Source organism: Parasteatoda tepidariorum, chromosome 11 (assembly GCF_982258835.1).
Source record: "Parasteatoda tepidariorum strain Cologne lab strain chromosome 11, Ptep-v5.0, whole genome shotgun sequence".
NCBI classification, from domain to species: Eukaryota; Metazoa; Arthropoda; class Arachnida; order Araneae; family Theridiidae; genus Parasteatoda; species Parasteatoda tepidariorum.
The window spans coordinates 5,269,729-5,293,432 of record NC_141765.1 but is presented as its reverse complement, the minus strand read 5'-3'; the positions used below and the strand labels follow the sequence as shown (position 1 = coordinate 5,293,432).

The window sequence follows — 23,704 nt, the reverse complement described above, 5'->3', positions numbered from 1 at the left end:
AAAATAAAATTATCTGCTAGTTAGTTTTACTAATATTTATACGCTACTAAAATATATCTATCAAAATCGTTATATTTTCTAAACGAATAAGAGCTCAATATTTTTTTTGTTTTCTCAAGAATCGGAAGTTTAAAAAATTGTATTTAATGTTAGTAAGTACACAAAAAATCAATTTCAATCTTGCATTATTTGGAAATTATTATTATCAAATAAAATAGATGATCCTGTTAATTAATGACCTATTATTAATAATTTTTTAAAAATATATATATAACGATTAAAGTGTTAAATTCACTTTTTGTGTATTAAGTGTTGATGCCACTTACGACATAACTGGAATTTCTCAAAAGAATTTTAAAATTTGCAAGCATTTTTTCTTCAAAAGCATCTACTAGAGTTTTGAGTACGGATAATTTAATTAAAAAATATAGCTTTACTTTTGAGTATTTTATTTATTCAAAAAGCAGTATTGTGATGGCAAATTTTGCAATTTGAGAGAACTAAAATTTACAAATTTTATAAATATGATCTTTCTTTTTTTTTCTTCTGAAAATAGCATGTTGAACTTTTGCAATTTATTTTGACTGCAACTAATTTTAACTAGAACCTGGTTACAGTGGTTTCACTCTTTTTATTTATTTGTTTGTTTTATAACCATAGATATAAAGATATCCCCTACTGTTTGTCTACGATAGGTACTCTGTCCGCCACAAAGTCTGCGGCAGTCTGGTGCTATGGAAACAAGAAGAGAGCATTTTAGGGAGGGTGGCTTCGATGATAGCTTGTATGGGGAGTATACCAGATTGGCTGACTCAGCCACCAGTAGGAGACTTATTTAATCTGATTCAAGAACTTTTTTGAGATTCGCATGAATATTTCTTTCTTACTTAAAATAATTCTCTCGATTCAATCAGTTGTTATTTTTTAAATACAAAGGAAAAAAAGGGAACAAATTCTAACATTAAGGGTAGTACAGGTTTTTTTAATATTACTTTTTAATTTTACGATATTTGTTATGAATGTTCATTGATTGTTAGATGGTTTAATTTCTAAACTTGCACATTTTTTAAAGCAGTTAATTTCTTTTATTACTTGAATTTTCTGGAAAAAGTGAAGAGCTTAAACTTAATAACTCTGATTTTAAAAGGAGATAAAACTTTTGCTGAAAATAAAAATAGTTCACGTTATCTGTGCCGGAGAAATATTAAATATCTTTGTTTTGATTATTAATTTTTAAATATTTTATTTATTTATTTATTTATTTTTTTTTTTTTGAAACTGAAAGCAAGTGACCGCAACTAGGATGAAATCTAAAACTATCAACGATGATTTTTATCAGCACCCATCAAACCATCTGAAATTATCAGAAGTTTTTTTTGCTTAAATTACGTTTTCTTATTCATATTTTATTGTAACCTGTACAGTTTTTTTCACTATTTATTAAAAACAGTTTTTATTAGCAAATTTATATTTTTCTTAATAACCAATTTACTACGCATGATAAATTTATAGATGAGTTATTTATTAATAAAACATTGAGCTGCTTTAAACAATTTTATACAATTTCCATACATATTCCATACATACATATAAATTTTTTAAATTTTTTTTTCTAAAACAGAAGCGTTTGAAAAAGAGAAAAGATTAAAAAAAAGGAATCACACGCTCTAAACGATGTTTCAGGCGCGAATGCTCATTTCTCTTAACTCTAGGGCTAATACAATAGATCGAAGAAAGAAGTCTCCTTTTCTCCCACCGAAACCAGTCTTAAAGAGGGACCCCGCACCCCTACTTGAAATAATCATACCTCGTTACCATAGTCCCCGCCACCCCTCCAGACGAATGGCGGACAGAGTACCTATCGTAGACAAACAGTATATTAGTCCCTGTTTATAACATAATTTAAAGTTTATTATAATAATAAAGAGTTGTTACCTTATGCATACACATACATTTATTAATTTTTTGCCCATTTAAATTTTATTATATTTAAATTATATTATATAGATGAATATTGGAAAAAATTTGAGCAATTTTGCATTAATAAAAAATGCTTAATTTATGATTATCATAACAAAAACAATCAAACGACAGTATGCCATGCTCCTGTATACATTCCTACTGCACCCTATTAAAAGAAATTTTCTACACAAGTATACACACTTCCTTTGAAATAATGGCATTGAGTAGAGTACACACACACACTGTGTGATTTTTGTGCCTTCAGCCCTTGGTTGTTCAAATTAACCATGTTTATGATTATAAAAAATTATTTGAAAGTATTTACACTTTTAAATGTAATATAGAAGATTTTTGTATAAGTATATCCTTCAAAATAAGTGACATTAAAGCAGTAGCATTTAATTGAATATATTAAAAATTTATGATTATTCTGTTTGCGCTTTTGAAATTCGAATAATACTTTTATTTTCGTCCAACTAAGATTATTAAAACCCTTTTATATAAGATAGGTTTTTAATTATGTCAAATTCTAATTTGAATACCTTCAGTTTGAAAGCCTTTGTTTATTATTAATATCAATTAATATTAAAACATGCAGTCTATAAATGTTGATTATTGCTTCAATTTTAAAATATCATTTTTTAAAAGAAACACAATTGTCTAATAATGACTGATGTTTTATAGTTTTGCTAAATGGTAGAATAGAATTGTATTACCAGTGCTTTTGCAGATGACTGTTTTTTCATTCCATCTGATTAAGAAAATGTTTAAAAAAAGTTTATCTATTTTAGATAGTTTCGATTATATAACTTCAGTTTTATCCAGGATTGGCATGATTCTTTTTTTTCTTGAGACATTCATTTGAGAAAAAAGAAAAATTTTAATGCAGAATTTATCCCTATATTCACAGTGTTGTTAAGTTTTTTTAAATTTTGATTTTATCAATATTAAAAGTCGTATCTAAAGTAACAAAAAGGAAAGAAATGTATGTAAATTATTTGATGTCAAAAATTAACTGATAAATGTAAAAAGATACTAGTATTTGTTAATAAAAGCTCCATGAAACCTTCAAATTGTACCATATATAAATAATAATGTTAAATAATTTGTTGTTTAATAACCATTATATACATATTTAGTGTTGTTTATCTGATAGCAAAAACTTTAAAAATTCTGCAGCAGTTCGATCAAAGCCTAAGAGGTTTAAATTAACACTCTTTGCATTAGAATTCTGCAAATATTCTTTACTACTTTTTTCAAAATAATTTTATATAGTGATATAGTTGAATAAAATGACCAATCTAAATCCTGTAAATGTTATTATACAAATAGTGACGAAAGTTAGGTTTTGTATTCGAACTACGAAATTCTTTTTCAGTCTTCCTGTTTTTATATAATTTAAAATTTTACTTCCTTTGGTAATTTTTTTATGTTTTTATTTTAAAAAAAAAAACTTTATTCTTTTAAATGTAACAAAAGTTTTAAATGTAACCACTAATTAAGAAATGCAGTCCAGAAATATAGTTGACTTTTTTTTTTTTTTTTGTATTAGCTCAATTGACCATCAGAAACATTTTATTAAAATTATTTGCCATGGTAGATTGTTTTTACCTCTTATTCAAAATATTTACCTTATTTTTACCCAAAATGATGAGTTAAATTAAAATGTTTTCCTTAAATTAAAGGAATTGAGACCAAAAATATATGTTATATGGTTATGAAAATCATATTTCTAATCTCATTTCTTAGGATGTACTTTTTATGTCTTGATCAAAGTTGTAACAATTGAACTGAAATTGTTGAAATTTTTTTTTTTTTTTGATATTTAAATTGAATATTTATTTTTTTGTTTTTTTTTTTTGTGAAATGATTATTTTTTAGCTTTGATGGATTCCCTCTCCATGAAATCTTCACTATATTAGGAAACTTGTCTCTATTTATATTTTTTACCTTAGGTTATGCAATTTGGAACTAAAATTATAAATTTTATTTTGGTGTGTTTAATAACAGACTTAAATCACAAAATTTATTAAAAACATGTGGTGTAACTACCAATATGATTATTAAACATCGACTACACACAGCCATGAACTTAATACAACTCTCATGGCTAAAGCTCAAAACCTGGTGACCTTAATCCAGCTCTCCTGGTCTTTCACAAATACTGAGGGGATGAATTGTGGCGTAACTACCACTACTATTTTTTAACATCAATTCACTTATATATAAGACATGATAACTTGATTCAATTTTGAGATACCTTTTGATAGATGAAGGTTGGCATTGTCTAATGGCTCGTTCACTGCAAAGTCTCTCTTTTCTTTTCTTTATTTATGGGCCCAGTAAAATCCATAAAAATTAAACTCAAACCCAGTAAAATTTTAGGATATGGTACAACTCTAATTCAAACATTCGTTACATCAGTAATAATCTTTTATTCCAGCTCAACATCGAAAATAAAAGTGGTACTTTAAAAAAAATTAGGACACGAAACAAACGTATTATTTTATTGATTTTCCGAATATTTTATTCCGTATTCGACGACATTTGCTGATCACCTAATTATTTATTTGGTTCACATAATTGTGAGTAGTGACTTGTTGCGAAATGAATCGTTTAAAATAAATTAAAGTTTAAAAAAAAAGAGAAGATTTGTTAGTTTCACAAACTGATAATTTTTTCATATTTTAATATCTTTAATTTAATAATTTTTTAAGTTACTTTAATAGTGATGCTTTCTGTATTTATCTTTTAAATAATAAGTATAAAAAACAAAAAAACGAAATATTCATAATATTGAATAATGGAATATGCTGTTACAAGAAATAATAAGCAGCTTTCGTTAAAAATATGAAATAATATAGTAATGCATTAGCTTAATGTTTTAAAACATTTCTTATTTAATTGCTAATCTCCTAACAAAAAAAGAAAGAAACAGACTGGACATCATTTACCAAGGCCGGATTTACGTATAAGCTGTAGCTTGGGGCCCCGAGATGACAAGGGGCCCCAAGTATATAATATAATAAATATAATATATACAATATTAATAAATATAAATAAATGACTGAATAAAACAAAAAACTTCATTGTCATTAGAATGAAACATATCATCTTTCAAGCAATTTAAATATTAATAAATTATTTATAAATAAATTTTTTAGTTTAAGAGATAAAAAAGTTTTTTTTTTTTTTTTTAACCCCTTCATTCGATCATTAGACTATTTAATATCTGTTTCTAAGGATCAGAATTTTGCTTTTGTTTTACTTTAAAAGTGTACAAATTATATATTCAATGCTTTCATGTGATATGCAGCAGTTTTAAATAGCACTTAAAAATATCTAAAATTACTGAAATTGTCAATTCAAAAAACAACTACTTTTGAATATGAAATTAAATAACTACACACGTTTGTTTTGCAATCTCATTTTATATAGCATTATTTAGAGGAGACAGTTGCGTGTGGATGTGATGATGACGTAATGAAAGAGGCATACAAAAAAAGCAAATTTCAGTTAAAATCCTCAATATTATATTTTTAAACTCCTCGAAAAATGTAGTAAAAGAGGTATGCAAATTAACTGTCGCAATCATATTAATATTAAGTAAGAACGAAACAGAAATGATAATGTTGAATCACAAATGAGACAGGTGGTATGAAAGACATCGAAACCTATTTGATTGGTAAAACTAGAAGGCGTTTCTAAAATTCTGAAATCTATCAGGCTTTAATTTTTTTTCTGTCACAAAATTTATCAGTAATTAAAAATAATACATTTATTCTCAATATTGGTTCTGTTTTTTCGTTGATTAAAATGTTTAACATTAACAGATAGTTGTCTTTTAAAACATTCCATTCCGTAATAAAATTCATTCCATATTCTACAATTGTAATTATCTAAAACTAATTGATATAAAGCATTAGTGTGTTTCATTGATATGTTGAATGCTCGTTTTGACTGGATGCTGCTCTTGCACATCCTAGCCACTATACACAAAGAGACGAGCTGATACTTCAAACCCGTATTACATTTATTCTCTCTGATATTTAATAGACCCTTTAATAAATCCTTAAAAATATAAGCCAAAAATTTACATAAATAATGACAATTTTTATTCTTGCACTAAAATTTAACAAATGTACTTGAAACAATTAAAAAGAAAGCAAAAGTAATGAATAAATATTTTTAATGTAAACATCAATTAAATAATATCAGCTTACGAAATGTTCTTTTTATTTTTACAAACAGTATTAATATAACGGCCCTCACCTGCTCCAGGGTGTAGGGACTGCTGGATTGGGAATTGACAAGGCTACTGATTTGAATATTAGTAGTCGTAAACTCGAAACTGGATTGGCTGTGCAATGACTGTTATAAAATAAATTAATAAATGTGGGCGGGATAGCCTGGTTGATGGGGCTCTTGACTCGTGTTCGTGAGAATTGGAGTTTGAATCCAGCCGGCAGAAGAATACCCATGTATAAAATGGTGACTGACGCATGTTAAATCTGTTGGGGTCACAAAGTCCTCCAAGTTCTCATAAGAAATACCTCTGGGTACTGATCCAGCAGTTCCCTTGTCTTCTGGCTTCGGTTCAAAATTACAAGGCTACCGAGTTAAACATTGGTAGTCGTGAACAATTGAGAATCGTAAAGAAAAAACAATTGAGAAAAAATTAGCAAAAAATCATTAAAAATTGCAAATAAAATATATTCAAAATTAAATTAAAAAAAACTCTGTTAAATATATAGTGGCCCTTCCAGCATGCCAAATTTTTACTCTGTGCTTAAAATTTGTTTCTGTTGTAACTTTTTTCTATCGTTCAAAAAATATGTGCAATAAAAGAAAGGTTCTACATTATAGTCTCATCACAATTAATATATTTAACAATAAAGTAAACTCAAATTTTTAAAAAAAATTTAATGTTAATACTCAACAATAAAAAATAATGACAGTTTACTTTAGGTGTACAGAAATAGAATTGAACTTATAAGGGCTCCACCAAGCTTAAATCCGGCCCTGTCATTTACTGATGAGATTTGAGATTAAACCTTACTAAACTGATGCCAAATGTTGATAATTACTTATTAAAGTATCAGGTTCATCCCTCCCTCTAAAAGCATTTATTTATTGCTTAGTTATTTTATATAACAGATAATAAATTTTAATTTGACTCGTTTTAATTTGAATTTAATTAATAAATGTATAAAATTAACATGTGTTTTTTCTTAAGTTTTTCACACTACACTTCTCTACAGTTAAAAATTTATATCTGTCACAGTAAGTAGCACTATACCAGCTGTCAAAAATACATTTGAAGTTGATGAATTTACAAAAAATTAATATCAGGTAAGCAGGGGTCTACGAGACAAAAAAGTTTGGGAACCAATGATCTAGGAGATAACGCAGCTTGTTTTGTCAATAGAATAATGGTTGCATTTAGAGCACTTTGGTTCTCAGAAAGAGTTCAAGATATTTAGTGGTGATTGTTCTATTTGCGGATAAAATGGTAATAAACTCTGCTGTGATCAGGGAACGATTTGTGTTGTCAATTAGCTCAGGAGCTCCGGAAGAGATACGAGTACTGTAGCTAGTCGGAAAGTAGTATAAATTTCGATCGCAATTTAATTCAGTTATTAATAATAATAAACCTTTCGGTGATAAAAGAAAAGAGTTGTTTTTTTTTCATTGATAATTAATTCCGTTTTTATACTTAATCGAGATTTTGTATGTTATTGTATTTTTTATAAAAATTCGATACTTTTTTTTAAACATGAATATTAACTTCAAATCCACAATAAAAACATCTTTTTTACTTAATTTTTAGCAAACATTAGTACATTAGAAAACATCAAAGAACACCCAGAAAGTTTGAATAAAAATATATTTTACAGAATTTAAATGAAAATAACTTGTGAGCTAGAGATTTTCTTAAAAAATTAAACACTAGAATTGGCAAAATTATTTTAGCTCGGAAGCTAAGGATACATAATATGTGATTAGCGTTGAAAACTCTAAAGCAGTGTTTCTTAACCTTTTTGGTATAATGGACCCTTTTTAAAAAATTTTAAGAAGTCACAGACCACCCCCTGTAAAAAAATTATTGCAAAAATCATTAATTATTTTTACTTTACTTTATTTTCAATTGAAATAAAATTCGAAGGCTACTTTGTGTTTTTGAAAATGTGAAATTTTTTTATGGTTTGCGAATGTTCTTTTCCTCACATTATGGAGGATTCCTGGCATATTTAAGAGCAAAGGGACGGCTCATAAAAAATGAGGGGTTGATAGAGGATTATAAAAATAACAAATCGGACGTAATCAGGGGGTTGCCCTGCTGCTGCAAACTGAAAGTCGGTTGGTGGAGAATGTTAAAAATATGACAGGGATATTAGAGGGTCCGCACTGAATTTGGGGTATCTCAATCACCTAGTTTCAAATATGTATGTATTTTCATCTTTTAGAAGAAAAAAAAGATCAATGTTATTTAAATATTATTGATCCAATCGTCTTAAAAATAGTCGGCGGACCCCCAAAGTATGACGCATGGACCCCTAAGGGGTCCATGAACCACAGGTTAAGAAACCCTGCTCTAAAGCGTTACATGAAAAATTAATTTCCATTACAGATTATTTGCAAAAACCGTTTAATTTGGCAGTTTATAAATTCATTTTTGTTAAATTTGCTTTAATTTAATTTTTAAAAATAGTGTGTACACACAGATATATATATAAATATTTGGATTGTAATTTTTACAGCAGCAAATAGCATTATTAAAATTTATAATAAAATAATGCCACGTCAAAAATTTAAATGCATTTTTAGCGTGAATGAAATAAAAAAATTTTTATTATCTTTACTTCATGTAGAAATTACTGCTTGAGCAAAATTTGATTTTGTATCTTTTATTCCGAAAAATCGAAATACATAATAAAAGATTTTCTCGGCTGTACGCAAGCTAGTTTCAATGAGTCATATGATTTTGTGAAATTAATAAAATACCAGCGTATGAACTTTTACTAACTGGGCATCCAAGGCCAAATTAAGTTTTTGCACTACTTGTGGTTAAAACTTAAATAAAACGCAATTGTAATTATTTTTTAAATTTTTCTTTGAATAAAATGTTGCAGCTTTACACAGTGATTTTTAAGTAACTTAATCAATTTTAATTCGATTTAGTTTAAAATTAAACAGTGTATATTATACTGATGTATTTCTTATATTATACTTTGATATTTTTTATTGAACGATATGCGGTTTTCCTAAAGACATTTTCCATTGAATATATTACCAATTTGTAAAAAATAATAATAGAAAATGCTCTTTATGCAAAATAAACATCAATAATAATAAACATCTTGTTCAATTTTTTGGTAAAGAAAATAGAAATTTGAAGAAGTTATGAGGCTTATAATTAGCAAATTAAACTTTTAAAAAAGAGCATTTTAGTCTATAATTTAATTTTAATCATTTTCAAGATATTGGTGCTCAGGGATAGGAGTCCTATCTTGTTCTCCACTAGTTAGTTACGCCACCGATTAGCATTGGAACTAAAAGACACAGAAACTTTAAGTTATATATCGATTTGAAAAATATTAGAAGTTCTAAATTATAAGGCTTTGCAAAAAATTTTGTACTTGACTTATTAAAACCCTAACACTCAATTATTAAGATAGTTTATTTAATTGTTTTTACAAAAATTATTATATTTTCTATTAAAGTTTTATTGGAAAAAAATTGTGTAAAGAAAGAATCGTTGATTTATTGAAAACTTTCACGCGAATAATCTAAGTTCTAGGTACTTTTAGGTAGATTTATGTTCAACACAGGAACGAAAAGAATATGAGCTTTGCTTGAGGTAAATTTCTTGGCAAGTAGCATCCTCGAGGTCAGAGGAAGTGGGGTGGAATGTCTGTAAAAAAACCTGTTTTTGAACAATAACACTGAGGGAGAAGTGTATTTAAATTCCATTCATAGACGATGTGTAATTATGTCCCTATTCCCTGAAACTAGAAATTATTCTTTTAACCCATTTGCACAATAAATTTAATTTGAAACGAATTATCCTATTTTTGTTTAATTTGAATGTAATGTATGATTTATTTGACAAGTTGTAATAGAGTGTGTTAATAGCGTCCATTGGCTCACAATTAGATGATTAAATAACAAATATATAAGTGGTTGACGCGATTCCTTTAAATTATTCAGAAAAAAATTATAATTTCTTTAAGTTCTTTTAAGTTTTAGGAGCTCTAGCCGAAGCGATTACATTTCTACTTCCAACCTTAGCCTAATTAATCTATGTTTTCTAAATATTTAGTAATAATCAGAACTGTGTTAGATTTTGAACAACTTTTCAATCAAACTAATGAGTTATGAAATTTCTATAAGAGAATCCAAAAAAATAACTTAAAAATTTTAAATAAATAATTTACAACTTGGAAAATAAAGTAAATATCTTAAAAACAAGTAGGCTAAAAATGGGAAAATATATTTAATCAGATCTAAAATAAAAAATGTGGGGCGAATCGTTTTTAAAAATTGTGGGATAAATGTTCGCCGTTAATAGAAATATATTACGAAAGTGGTTTGTTCGAAGTGAGTGACTAACGTCTAAAAGAATAAATTTTTTTCTTTTTTTGACTACTTGTACTACATAGTTTATAAAATTAATAAATGAGAAACATAACTTTTCATTTCTTTTATTTTTGTAGAAACTGATATGCACTTAATTCGGTGTCAGTTTTTAAATTGAAAATCTAAGGGGTAGAGTTACGCATTAAAAATTTAAAAAAAAACATAATTTCTATTCAACTTATGTGCACACTAGGTTTAAAAGTACAACTATAAATCAATTTAATTTTTTGATTACAAATCAGTGTATCAATTTTAAGAAAAACCAAAAACCTGTAAAGAAGAACTTTTTTAAAGAACTGATAACGTGTACGCTTTTGCATATTTTATCTGTCAAAAGACTTATATATGGCTTCTCGCAATCGGAATTCCTATCACTTTCCCTGTAGCTAGAGTTCAGAAATTTTATTAGATGATAATACAAGTATTCTTCGTTTTCTGACCGTTACAATCAGAATCCTTCTCTCAGTTGATATTTATGGTAAATCGAAATTTAAGACAAGCTAAAATGCCCATATTGTATAATTATTTCAAAATGCCTCGAGCACAATTTATCTACATTCTGTTGTTAATTGAAATATAACCTATTTCCTTCATGAACGACCTATCAGATACAAAACTGAAAAAGAAATAAATAAAATATTCTTTAAAAAAGTTTTTTTTTTAAACCGAAGGAAATAATTCAATTTTTGGTAGACAAAAAAACAGGGCGTACCACTTTCGTAAATAACTTTGATCTCCACCGAAAATCCCTCAACCTTACTTCTTTCGATAAACTTCATCAAAGAACGTTCCTCGCATTTCTAATATGTGGGAATTAAGTTTCTTATCTTACGAGGGTCAAAAATAGGCATTTATTCTACTTTTATGTCCACATGAAAATAAAGTAGTATGAAATTAGAATGGTTTTTTATGATTAAACGAGGAAAATATTTTTTATTTAAAAAAAATCAGATTTTTTTTTTCTTTTAAAACAGTTTGATTACTTGAAATCTCTAAAACAGCCTCGTTGATTTGTTAATGACACCGACTGGAAAATATTAGTTTTATTAACCTAACTGATTTTAAGCTTTGAAAAACTTATTAATGATTCTTAATGATTTTTTGAGACAGTGTCCTCTTACTTTCTATTATTTGAATAAATTTTAAAAATTTTCCTTTTTGAAACTCATATAGAGTTTGATTGTTAACTTATGTATTTTTCATTTTTTTCCTTCTTTTTTTGAAAGGGTGATTATTTTAGATTAAAATATGAAACTCTTTTATAAAAAACCACAGGAAAAAATTTTTTTGAAGTTCACCACTTGTAATACTTTGCTTTTGTGATCAACAGATAGCCAACTAACTAAAAAAATATGATTATTTTTTTTTTCCATATCTTAAAAATTACTTTTTACAGATATGTGTAATGTAATCTTAATTTATTGTGCAATTAATTTTTTTTTTAGAATTTTTTTTTTCTTCATCAAAATAAAGATGAATCTTATGAAATTTTGTCGATATGACTATGGCTTTAAAATTTTATTTAAATAACCCATATATCTTAGGAAAGGAGAGTGGTTACGGCATGAAACATAATTTTTTATGTAAATTTAATGTTATCTAGCTTAGTTTAAAAAATGCATCATTTGTTATTTATGCATGCAAGCGATTTTTCAAAAATAATCTATTAAGGTATTAGAGCATATATACAATTACAAAAAATAACATTATATTATTCATTTCAACCATTAAATGAACAAACTTGTGCTTTACATATTTATTACAAAAGCACCTAATAGATTTTTTTATATTTAATTACATTATGTAAGGCTACTTTTTATTATATTCTTAAATTTAATTATATTCTATTAGGTTACTTAGGTGAAAAATTTATATTATTTATTAAATCTGTAACAAGGAAGTTTGATTAAAAAATATAAAAATATGTGTAATTGCCTGAAAAAATTAAAGGGTAATTATTTCTCAAATGCCATACATTTGGTCCTTAAGCCATAAATTTGTTGTCGAACAATGCTTAAAAGTAGTAGAACTAAAACCGCTTAAAAGAACTCTCTGTACATTTAAAAGACACTCTGTACTTAATATATTCCTTTACTTAACATGAGTACAAATACTTTTAAAGTTTATAACAAATGTTCAAGAAATAAATAAAAATTTATTGCATTGCATCATTTGGTTCATAAGATAGTTTTTTTCATTAAAAAGAAAGAAAATATAAGCAATTATCTACACAATCTATTTTAAAGAAATTTATTTTATAATTACCAAAGACTAAAATAATCAGCATATTTTATTCATTATGTGGTGCCCTAACACAAACATTAAGAAAAATATATTAACATAAAGCTCTTTTTTCGTCAACTTTTATTTGCAAGATGCAATTTTATTTATTGCGCATTGTTGTAGGGAGAGCAAGATTCTGTGCAGATGCATGGTTCAGAGCAGTATTGACCATATGAAGTTTTTACGGTCCTAGGAAAAACCATGTTTTCGTATAGTTTTTTCACTCTATAAAAAAGTAAGATTTCCCATAGTTTTTGTTGTTTTGTAAAATAAATCATTTTCTTATGGTTTTTACCATCTTCAGAACAAAGTCTTATTGTTTATGCCACTTTTGTGAACATCTCCTTGTATGTATCATTGGACACTATAACTTTATTGCAGCTGCACAATATACACAAAAACACTCAAATAGCAGAAAAGCTTTAATAAGCAGAATTTTTTTTTAAAAAACTAAATATCAAAAAATTTTCTTTTCATGAAAGACTGATAAGGACATGCAAAAATATTAAATAATATTACCAATAAATTGAGTAGTTATTTATTCAATAAATGATACGTAGAAAGAAATCATATCTACTATATAGAAATCACATATTCCAATCAGTTATAAATAACAAACCACTACCTGTCAATAAACATGGGTTAACAATATTTACCTAATTTTTATAGGGAAAAAACAGAGATCTGAAGTAATGTACTACAAGTAGTGAAACTATGTACAATAATTGCTACTTTTTGTGTACTTTGTAGCATAATGTGTTTTTTCAAAAGAAAAAAAAAGAGTAGTGCAAAAAAAACAAACAGTAGTTTGTAGAAATTCCGCAATTATTTTTAACAATTACTTTATAGAATAGAAATGTTTGTTCTAAAGTTAAAAGATCCCTGTGGCTGCAGCTGAGCATAAACAAGAATTATGTATTTATACTAGTCATTATGAATAAGAGATATCAATTTGACCATATATTCATGCCCAGACAATGTCAGCAATCAATTTAAACATATATTCAAGTGTGAATGCTCACTTATGAAAAACATTGAAGTTATTTCAAAGGAAAGAAACATATTTCCGATGTATTTAATTTCTTAAGCACACAAAATTGCAAATATTAGATAACTTCCTCGCATTTTTCAAACTGAATATTTGTTGTCGAATAAAGCATAAAAAATTGTTGTTTTAGGATAATGTTTTAGAATAACAAACTGGTTCATGCAAACATGAATAAATAATTACTAATAATTTATGGTGTTTCAGCTCATATTTAATTAAAAATCATTTTAAACTTAAGTGTAAATTAAATTCTCCAGTTAAATTCATTTCATTTATTAATCTAAGATTATTTATTTTACGATACTAGAAGTCGTTCTTTACATGTTTACATCAATATACATCATTGCGATACATTGATTTATTTACATCTAGAAACTGTTAAAAGGTAGAATAGCTCTTTTTGAGGTAGCCAATCAACTATGAGTAAGAATCTTTTTGGGAAAGGCTAAACTAGATCTTAGCCTGAGGCGGGGTGTGATTTTCAGCGCCATCTAGTTTTCAAGTTTGAGGCTAGAATCCACTTTAGGACCGCCTTAAGAAGGGGAAGGACGGGGCTCAATGCACATGCAGCTGTGGTACCAATTACTTCACTGACCTGCCTTTAACTGTCTAGTACGGGTACTTAGCTATTCAAAGCGTATTTTATAAATTCATATTATATAGAATGACATAGAAAATCCGCTCACAAGCCAACGATCCTCCAATCTGCAGCAGCTTCTTAAGTTTTGAATGTAAGTGTAATTTTTTTTATGAATACATATTTATTATTTGCAGTCTTATTGCTTAAATATTAAGTTTAATTAAATTGCATTAAATGTGTTATTATTTTCCAATTAAATTATTTCCTCAATTATTGCTTAAAAATTTAGGTATAAGACTTTCTCAAAAAAGAATTTTTTTTTAAATATATATATATATATATATATATATATATATATATATATATATATATATATATATATATATATATATATATATATATATATATATATATATATATATGGGTAAAAATTGATTTTCATGACGCAGCTAAAATTATTTTTTAATCTCTTTTGTGCAGTAAAATTATTAAAAGAAAGAAAAAAGAGCAATTAATAGTTTTATGTTATTTACATTCATTAGTAGGAGCTAGGGTAAGATAAATCACAAGAAGAAGATTCGCGATCGCAACACTCGAATACGCCATCTGGGGAGAGACCGGTTTCATGCCTTTAGCCCTTCTCCCTTCCCTCTCCTCCTCTTTTCAGTTGTATAGGAATGTACTACGATATTTTCCCTTTTCGTAATATTTTTCCTTTTTATTTAATAAGAATATCTTTTAAAATTTCCATAATACTTTTCTTTAGAACTATGTTTAATGTAGTTTTCAGTTCCATATAGTTTTTCAAGTTAAAAGATTTCAATCTATATGAAAATCAAGAGAGAAACTAACGTACTTCCTTCTTCTATGACTTTCCACACGCTAATGGGGAAAGCATGTGAAGTGTTGCCATAGGAAAAGAGTTCTGCTCTACGCTACCTGCAGCCCATTTCGATCGCCAATAAATCACATTTGAATTCCGAAAATTGGAATTCTTTTTCCGTTTTGTACTTTTTACTAAGGTCCCGCAGTGGACTGATCGTTAAGACACGGTTCCCAGCAGATCACCGAAGTCAAGCATCACTGGCTACGGTCAGTGTGCGGGTGGGTGACCACTTGGATCAGTCTGCGTAGGGACCGAGGGTGTGCGGTATTGATCCTCGTTAAACTGTGCTACCGTAAAGTGCTCGACTTCGCGCGCAGGTCGTCGGGCTACCGAAGCGGGGGTGCCATCCCCTCCGCAGAGGATCAAAATTGTGATGGCATGTCTTCGGATCATCCTCCGGGATGTTTCCCAGACCGTCGCCAATAGCCCATTGTGCAGCTCTAGTGCGGCGTAAATTAACAACAACAACAACAACTTTTTACTAAGCTTTTTATTTTGAGTTTTAAATAGCATTTTTTTTTCTTTTTACATTTTTTCAAATGAAATTATTTTTTATAGATCTTATTTAATTGAAATTTCAAATATCATATTCTATATTTGTTCGTACGCTTTGTTTTTATAAGTCCAAACTGCAATCCTTTATGAAAAAAAATGTACTAATGCTTATTTTATTGAAAATGTAAGGTGTTTAAAAATAGAAAAGTTTCAGTTTTTTTTTTTTTTGATAAATAATTCTTTTTAGCTCTTTTCTTGTATTTCTTATGTATTTAATGTTTTTATATTATCTTTTTGACTAAAGTTAACACTTTTTCATTTCTTTAAGTTAATTATTAGTAAAAAAAAACTTAATAATTCTGTAATTATGTAAACATTCAATTCACAGTTTTGTATTAAAAATGCAGAATAATCATTTTAGCATAAATGCTTTCATAAGTTTTTATTGTTAAATCTATTAGCGTTAACTGCACCAATGACAGTTGCGACAAATGAAGGAATTTTCAACAAGATGAAATTGATTAAAAACCATCTTCGAACAACAATGACCACTGAACGCCTAAATTCACTGCTTTTACTCAAAGCAGAAAAAGATAATGTTGACAATATTAAGCTTGATAAGTTGGCAGAATATTTTTCACTTTTAAAACAACGTCGAAGTAAATTTATGTAGCTAATATAATATAACGTAATTTTTTTAATATCTTAATTTTTTATCATTTTTATCTGAATTTCTTCATTTATAATTTAAATGGCAAATATTTTCAATGTTTTTCTACATTATTTTTCTTACTTTTTTAAAAATGAAAGGGCAATTTACTTTTGAATGAATTTTGTTTTGAATCAATATCTTACAGAAGACTGTATTTGTTGATCATGACTTAATTTCTTATCTTCAAACTGTTGCTCTAATTAGCTTATGGTAACTACGCTTAGATGAAACGAAAGATAAATTTTAATTACTGACTGATTTTTCAAAAAATATTTAAGAAAAACATTTAAATTTACAACTTTATTTTTTGAAATTATTTCCACAAATAATTACTGAAAACTTATTTTAATTGAATAAGTTTCAGTTTATTTAAAATAGTTTTTTTCTTTAATATTTTGTAACCATTTTAATAATTAAAATTAATAGAAATGTAAAAACTATATTTCCTTTGTATTATTTTGAATAATTACTGGTACTATTTAGTTATCAATAATACCTCATTTCTACAACAAGGACTGTAAATTCTTGTAATAAAGAAATTGGACTTTCTTATATCAATATCCTTTATTATATTTACCTTTCAAATTATTAGTTTAACTTTATTCAAAACTTAACTTTTTTAAATTTTGCTTTCTTAAATTTAGCTTTCTAATATTTTAATCAACTATAATTAGATTAATTAAAGTTAATTCCGTCATTGTTTGCAGTGTAGAAATTTCTTCTCAGAAAACGCTTCTCTGGGAATGGCTAAGGAGGGACAAGGAAGAGAAACTAAAATAATACATTGTTCGGCCTTAAATTCAATTTGCCTCATCACTAGAGGGCGCTATTATTCATGTTTTATTCTTTCTATTAATTTTGTTGTTCAGTGTGTGTGTAAACAAAGAGGATTAAAGTTAGATTTAGAAGCGCGTGCTGTTTCTTGTCTCGTCTCATCATCGAAATGGTCCGTCCGAGCCCCAGCATATAATTGTTAAGATGAATGACAGTGACACAGTCAACGAAACTTCTAAATCAACGGAATAACATTCAAAAAAACCCAAAAGCAAATCGAAAGCGAAACCATCGCACTCGTTAATTGAGAAGGTCACAAACACAATGGATCAATTACTACAGCAAAAAAGGATCCTAAAAGGTAAGCTAACTAGATTAACTAATCAAATTGACTTACTTAACAATCAAACAATATCTACTTCAATAATTGAAGTCTATGAAAATAATGTAAACACAATAAACATCGAAATCGATAAATTGAATATTGACATACTAAGCACATGTCAAGATACAGATTATAACAATTATGAAGAGGAAATGCATGATAACTTTTCAAAACTAGATAAATTAAAAATAACCTTAAAAGATGAAATGATAAAATTAAACGAAAATAATAGTACAACTATTAACAATACTGCATCTAACAATGGCATATCCTTAAATACTTCAAACTGTCAAAACAATGTAAAATTACCGCGAGTTGAATTGCCAATTTTTACATCAAATTTCATTGATTGGATTTCCTTTAGAGATCTATTTTTAGCTTGCGTTGGAGGCAACGATAACTTAAGTAAAAGTCAGAAATTACAATATCTTAAACTTTCAGTCAAAGGCGAAGCATTTGGTTTGTTGCAATCTATACAAATTTCTAATGATAATTATGACACAGCGTGGCAAATTCTAAAAGACAGATACGAAAATGAATCAGAAATAACAAATGCAGCTTTAAGCAAATTAGTTTCGCAGCCTAATCTAAAGCATGAATCAGCTACTGGTTTGCGAAAACTTATTGACAGCACACAACAATGTATCGACACATTAAAAATTCTCAAACAACCTGTCGAGCATTGGGATACAATAATTATATTTCTATTGCGCAACAAATTAGATCACGAAACACTCAAAAATTGGTCGTTAGAAGAATCAAAACAAATTAAACCTTCTTTTCAATATTTTAAAGAATTTATATTAAAAAGAGCAAATGTGCTCGCATCCTTGGCTAATTGCCAGAAAGAAAAACAAGGTCAAAGTTCGTTTTGCGGTTATAGGCAGAAGAAAGTTTCTCATCCGATCGTCTCTAATTTATGCGTGTTTTGCAAAGGAGAGAATCATAAACTATTTAATTGCGATAGCTTTAAAAATTTATCGATTAAAGAGAAATGGACAATAATTAAAAGAAACCGTTTATGTTCTAATTGTTTAAAAGATAATAGAAGTCATCCACTCTCTAAATGTAGAGCTAGCATGTGTAAAAATTGTTCGAAACCACATAATACAATATTATGTTCAAAAAATACGAGCGAAAACAAATCAGACTCGCAAACTGAGGGCAATGAACTCACCATTACTAGCAATAGTACAGTTGTATCTCGTGGCGTATTATTGCCTACTGCGATTGTTTACGTTAAAGACATTAATGGTGCGCTAAATAAATGCAGAGTTTTAATTGATTCAGCTAGTCAAGGCACATTTATTAGAGAAAATTGCGTAAATTTATTACAATTAAAGCGTTCTAAAACAAATGTTAACGTAGATGGTTTGAGTTCCCAAAAAATTGGTAAGGTTGCAAGTTCCGTTCAGTTAGAAATTTCATCACAATTTTATAAAAACGCGTGTATTTCTGTTGAGGCATTAATCATTCCCAAAATTACTTGTGACCTTCCTCAATTTCGAGTGGATGCGACAGCTTTAACTTCTTTTAAACATCTCCCACTAGCAGATAAAAATTGCATTCAACCAGGTCCAATAGACATCCTCTTGGGAGCAGATGTATTTGGAGAAATCATGCTAAATGGACATTTTTCGGTTCCTGAACATTCTTTAACAGCTCTAGAATCTATTTTTTGGTGGATTATCCTAGGCAAAACAAAGACTATAACTAATACAATTGTATCAAACCACGCTAGTTTCAACTCAGTCGAGTATCAGCTAGATAAATTCTGGAAGCTAGAAGAAATTACAGAAGCAAAGTCCTATTCAGAGGAAGAAATTGCATGCGAAAATCATTTTAAAGAAACATTTTCTCGAGACTCTACTGGCAGATTTGCTGTCAATTTTCCTTTTCGTGAGTCATCTGAAGAACTTGGTTCATCTAGAAATTTTGCTATTCATCGTTTGCAACAAATTGAACGTAGGTTTGTCAAAAATCAGTCACTTTCTATGCAGTATCATAAATTCATGCAAGATTATTTAGATCTCGGGCACATGGAATTAATACCAGAAACGGACATTGACGTTCCAGCCACATCTAGTTTTTATCTCCCTCATCATCCAGTTCCAAACAAAATCGGGGATAAATTCCGTGTTGTCTTCGATGGTTCTGCAAAATCTTCAACTGGTGTTTCACTTAATGACAAATTGATGGTAGGACCGCAGTTGCAAGATGACTTAACAACATTGCTCATAAGATTTAGAACACATAAAATTGCTCTAACAGCAGACATTGAGAAAATGTACAGACAGGTTATTTTGAAGGACTCTGACTTTCAAAGAATCGTATGGCGTAACTCACCCTTTGAGCCTATTCAAGATTATCGACTCACTAGAATCGCGTACGGCACAGCTTCCGCACCTTATCTTGCTACAAAATGTCTTCAACAACTAGCAGCAGAAGAAGCAGATAATTTTCCTTTGGCCTCCAATGCAGTCATGAAAGACTTCTACGTTGACGATTTAATGTCTGGAGCTGAGACACTCAGTGAAGCTCATGAATTACAAACACAATTAATGCAAATGTTATCAAGCGCTGGTTTCAGTCTGAGGAAATGGTCATCAAACAGCAATGAATTTTTGAAGACAATTGATGCAGACTTGTGCTTGAAAAATACATCCCTTGATCTAGACAGTGAAAATATCATAAAGACCTTAGGTGTTCTTTGGAACCCAGCAGACGATGTGTTCCTTTTTAAGGTTACTCCAACATCCTTTGAAGGTACCTTGACAAAACGCCTACTTCTTTCCACTATTGCCAGAACATTCGACCCTCTAGGTTGGTTGGCACCTATTACAATTAAATGCAAGCTAATTATGCAAGAACTGTGGAAGCATAAATTGCAGTGGGATGACACAATCTCTCCAAATATCTCACAAGAGTGGACAAAGCTTGCAGAAGATATGATGCTCGTAAAAGACATCAAAATACCAAGACTCTTGTCACCTAACAAGCAATTTCAATTATTTGGTTTCAGCGACGCTTCAGAAAAGGCTTACGCGGCTGTCATATACTGTCGCTCAGTGCTAGATGATGAACAAATCAGTGTTCAACTTGTTGTATCCAAAACAAGAGTTGCACCACTAAAGAATGAATCTCTTCCAAGACTAGAACTATGCGGAGCTTTGCTTCTAGCAAAGCTGATGAAATTTACGTGCAGTTCATTAAATATTCCAATATCCCAATCTCACTTCTACACAGATTCAACTATCGTTCTTTCTTGGTTGGGATCGCCATCCAGCCGATGGAAAACCTTTGTTGCCAACAGAGTAGCAAAAATTCAAAGCTTATCTTCCCCAAATCAGTGGCATCACATTAGTGGTGATACAAATCCAGCAGATATCGCAACCCGTGGTGTGTCATCATCAACATTATTAACATCTCAGTGGTTTAGTGGTCCAACATTTCTGTATCAACCGATTTCTTTCCAAACAAATATGCTCATATCTCAAATGTGTGAGCCTGTGCCTGAAGAAAGAGTGTGTACTGTGCAGTCAATTGCTACAATCAGAGATTCATCTGAAGCAGATGAATTGATAAACAAATTCTCCTTTTTCTCTAAACTTAAACGTGTAACAGCATATTGCTTAAGATTCATTCACAATTGCAGAAACTCCAAAAGTAAGGTAACTGGTTTTGTAAAAACTGATGAACTTAATAATGCTATGAATGTATTGATTAAATTAGTTCAATCTGTTGAGTTTAATAATGAGATCAATGCTCTTCAAAAAAATCAACCCTTATCTTGCAAAAGCAAAATTTTATCTCTCAATCCCTTTTTGGATCATTCAGGTATACTTAGGGTGGGAGGTCGCTTGCGACATGCAAATATCGGATACGACCAAAAACATCCCATCTTACTGCCAAAAAGGCATGCCTTAACTGATCTCATTATTAGACATTATCATCAAAATTTATTACATGCTAGTGCTCAACTTGTACTATCATCTATTCAGGAAACTTTTTGGATCATGGGTGCTAGAGACATTATCAGAAATTTAATTAGAAAATGTGTTAAATGTTGTAGAATTAGAGCATCTGTCACTAACCAAATGATGAGTGATTTGCCATCCAGTCGAATTTCACCAGCTCCTACATTTATACGATGTGGAGTTGATTATGCAGGCCCGTTCCAAATTAAAGCAGCTAAAGGACGGGGCTCTAAAACATTCAAGGCATATATAGCTCTTTTTATTTGCTTTACAACTAGAGCTATCCATTTAGAGTTAGTCACTGATCTTTCTGCAGATGCCTTCATTGCAGCCCTAAAGCGATTTATTTCACGTAGGGGTAAGTGTAGCGACATATACAGTGACTGCGGGTCCAATTTTATTGGAGCTAAGCGTAAACTAATGGAATATGAAAGACTAGCAAATTCAAAGGGTTATAATCAAAATGTTGACAAAATTTTGTCTGATATGGGAATACGTTGGCATCTAAACGTGCCCGGCGCTCCTCACATGGGGCGCCTATGGGAAGCGGGCATTAAATCCACGAAATATCATTTAAAACGGGTTGTGGGTGATATCAAATTACCACACGAAGAATTTGAGACCCTCTTAGCCCAGATCGAAGCTTGTCTCAATTCTCGACCTTTAACTGCCTTATCTTGTGACCCTAACGACCTATCGGCCTTAACACCAGGTCATTTTATAATCGGAAGACCATTAACAAGCATTCCCGAACCAAATTACACCGAATCTAACATTTCTTATCTAACAAGATGGCAAATAATCCAAAAAATGGTACAGCAGTTTTGGAAACGTTGGCACAAGGAATATTTGGGTAGACTGCAACAACGACCAAAATGGCTTATGCCAACTAAAAACATCGAAATTAATGATTTGTGTTTGTTAAAAGATGATAATTTGCCACCTACCAAGTGGAAAATGTGCAGAGTAGTTCAATTACACCCCGGTATTGACAACCATGTTAGAGTTGTAACTGTTAGAACATCAGATGGCATATTTAAAAGAAATGTAACAAAATTGTGTCTCTTACCAAAATAAGCAGAAATTTATACTATTTGTAATTTGTACTGTCTTTATGTAAGTGTATTCATGTAAACAATTCATTTAATGCCTTATTGCATTTGTATCACATTTAAGAATTTTGAAATAGTATTTCAAGGTGGGCGGCATGTTCGGCCTTAAATTCAATTTGCCTCATCACTAGAGGGCGCTATTATTCATGTTTTATTCTTTCTATTAATTTTGTTGTTCAGTGTGTGTGTAAACAAAGAGGATTAAAGTTAGATTTAGAAGCGCGTGCTGTTTCTTGTCTCGTCTCATCATACATTGCTTACATACTTTATTCCACCAATATAAAAGAACGAAAAAATGTGCAGAAAAATTATATTACACACTTTAATATGAATTTTTAAAATTTCTCGCTATTAAATACATAAGTGATTGCATAATTACTACCCTTAATATATATTTTTAGAATCTTGCAAAAAAAAAGTGCTAAAAAGTGTATACAAAGGATTAAAAAGGAATGATTGATTAATGTTCAAGCAATAAAAATAAAAATTAAAAAAAACCAATAGTTTCAAGATCTAGTGAAATACAACAAAGGAATCAGGACTGAAAACATCAAAACGAGTTTGATTGCCTGATCTAACAAAGAGAAGCTTAACTCTAAATATTAACTTAATACGATGCTTAACTCCAATACGATGAAATTTCGTGGTGTTTATAATAATCACAGTTCGCATTCTTTCTATTTCCTCTGGCAATCAAACTGGTTTTAATATTTTCAGTCTTACCTTCTTCAGCACTGATTCATTGTATTTTTCTCCCGTAAATATTAATTGTGTCCACTAATGTTCTTTTACTTCATTTTTTTCGAAATTTTATAAAAATTCAATGAAGGATTTTATTACTTAACACCTT

At 29.1% G+C, this 23,704-nt stretch overlaps 1 protein-coding gene across 1 annotated transcript; it reads left to right on the top strand.

Moving 5' to 3' along the window:
• Positions 1 to 18,844: 18,844 nt before the first annotated feature.
• On the top strand, positions 18,845 to 22,819 carry LOC147801200 (uncharacterized). The gene has a single exon (XM_087155183.1). It carries the CDS (start codon positions 18,845 to 18,847, stop codon positions 22,817 to 22,819), a length of 3,975 nt encoding a protein of 1,324 aa, XP_087011309.1.
• The last annotated feature ends 885 nt before the right edge of the window (positions 22,820 to 23,704 follow it).

What these genes read in the sequence shown, in the direction of transcription:
- LOC147801200 (XM_087155183.1), top strand. Translation starts at nt 18,845, where the DNA reads ATGTGTAAAAATTGTTCGAAACCACATAATACAATATTATGTTCAAAA.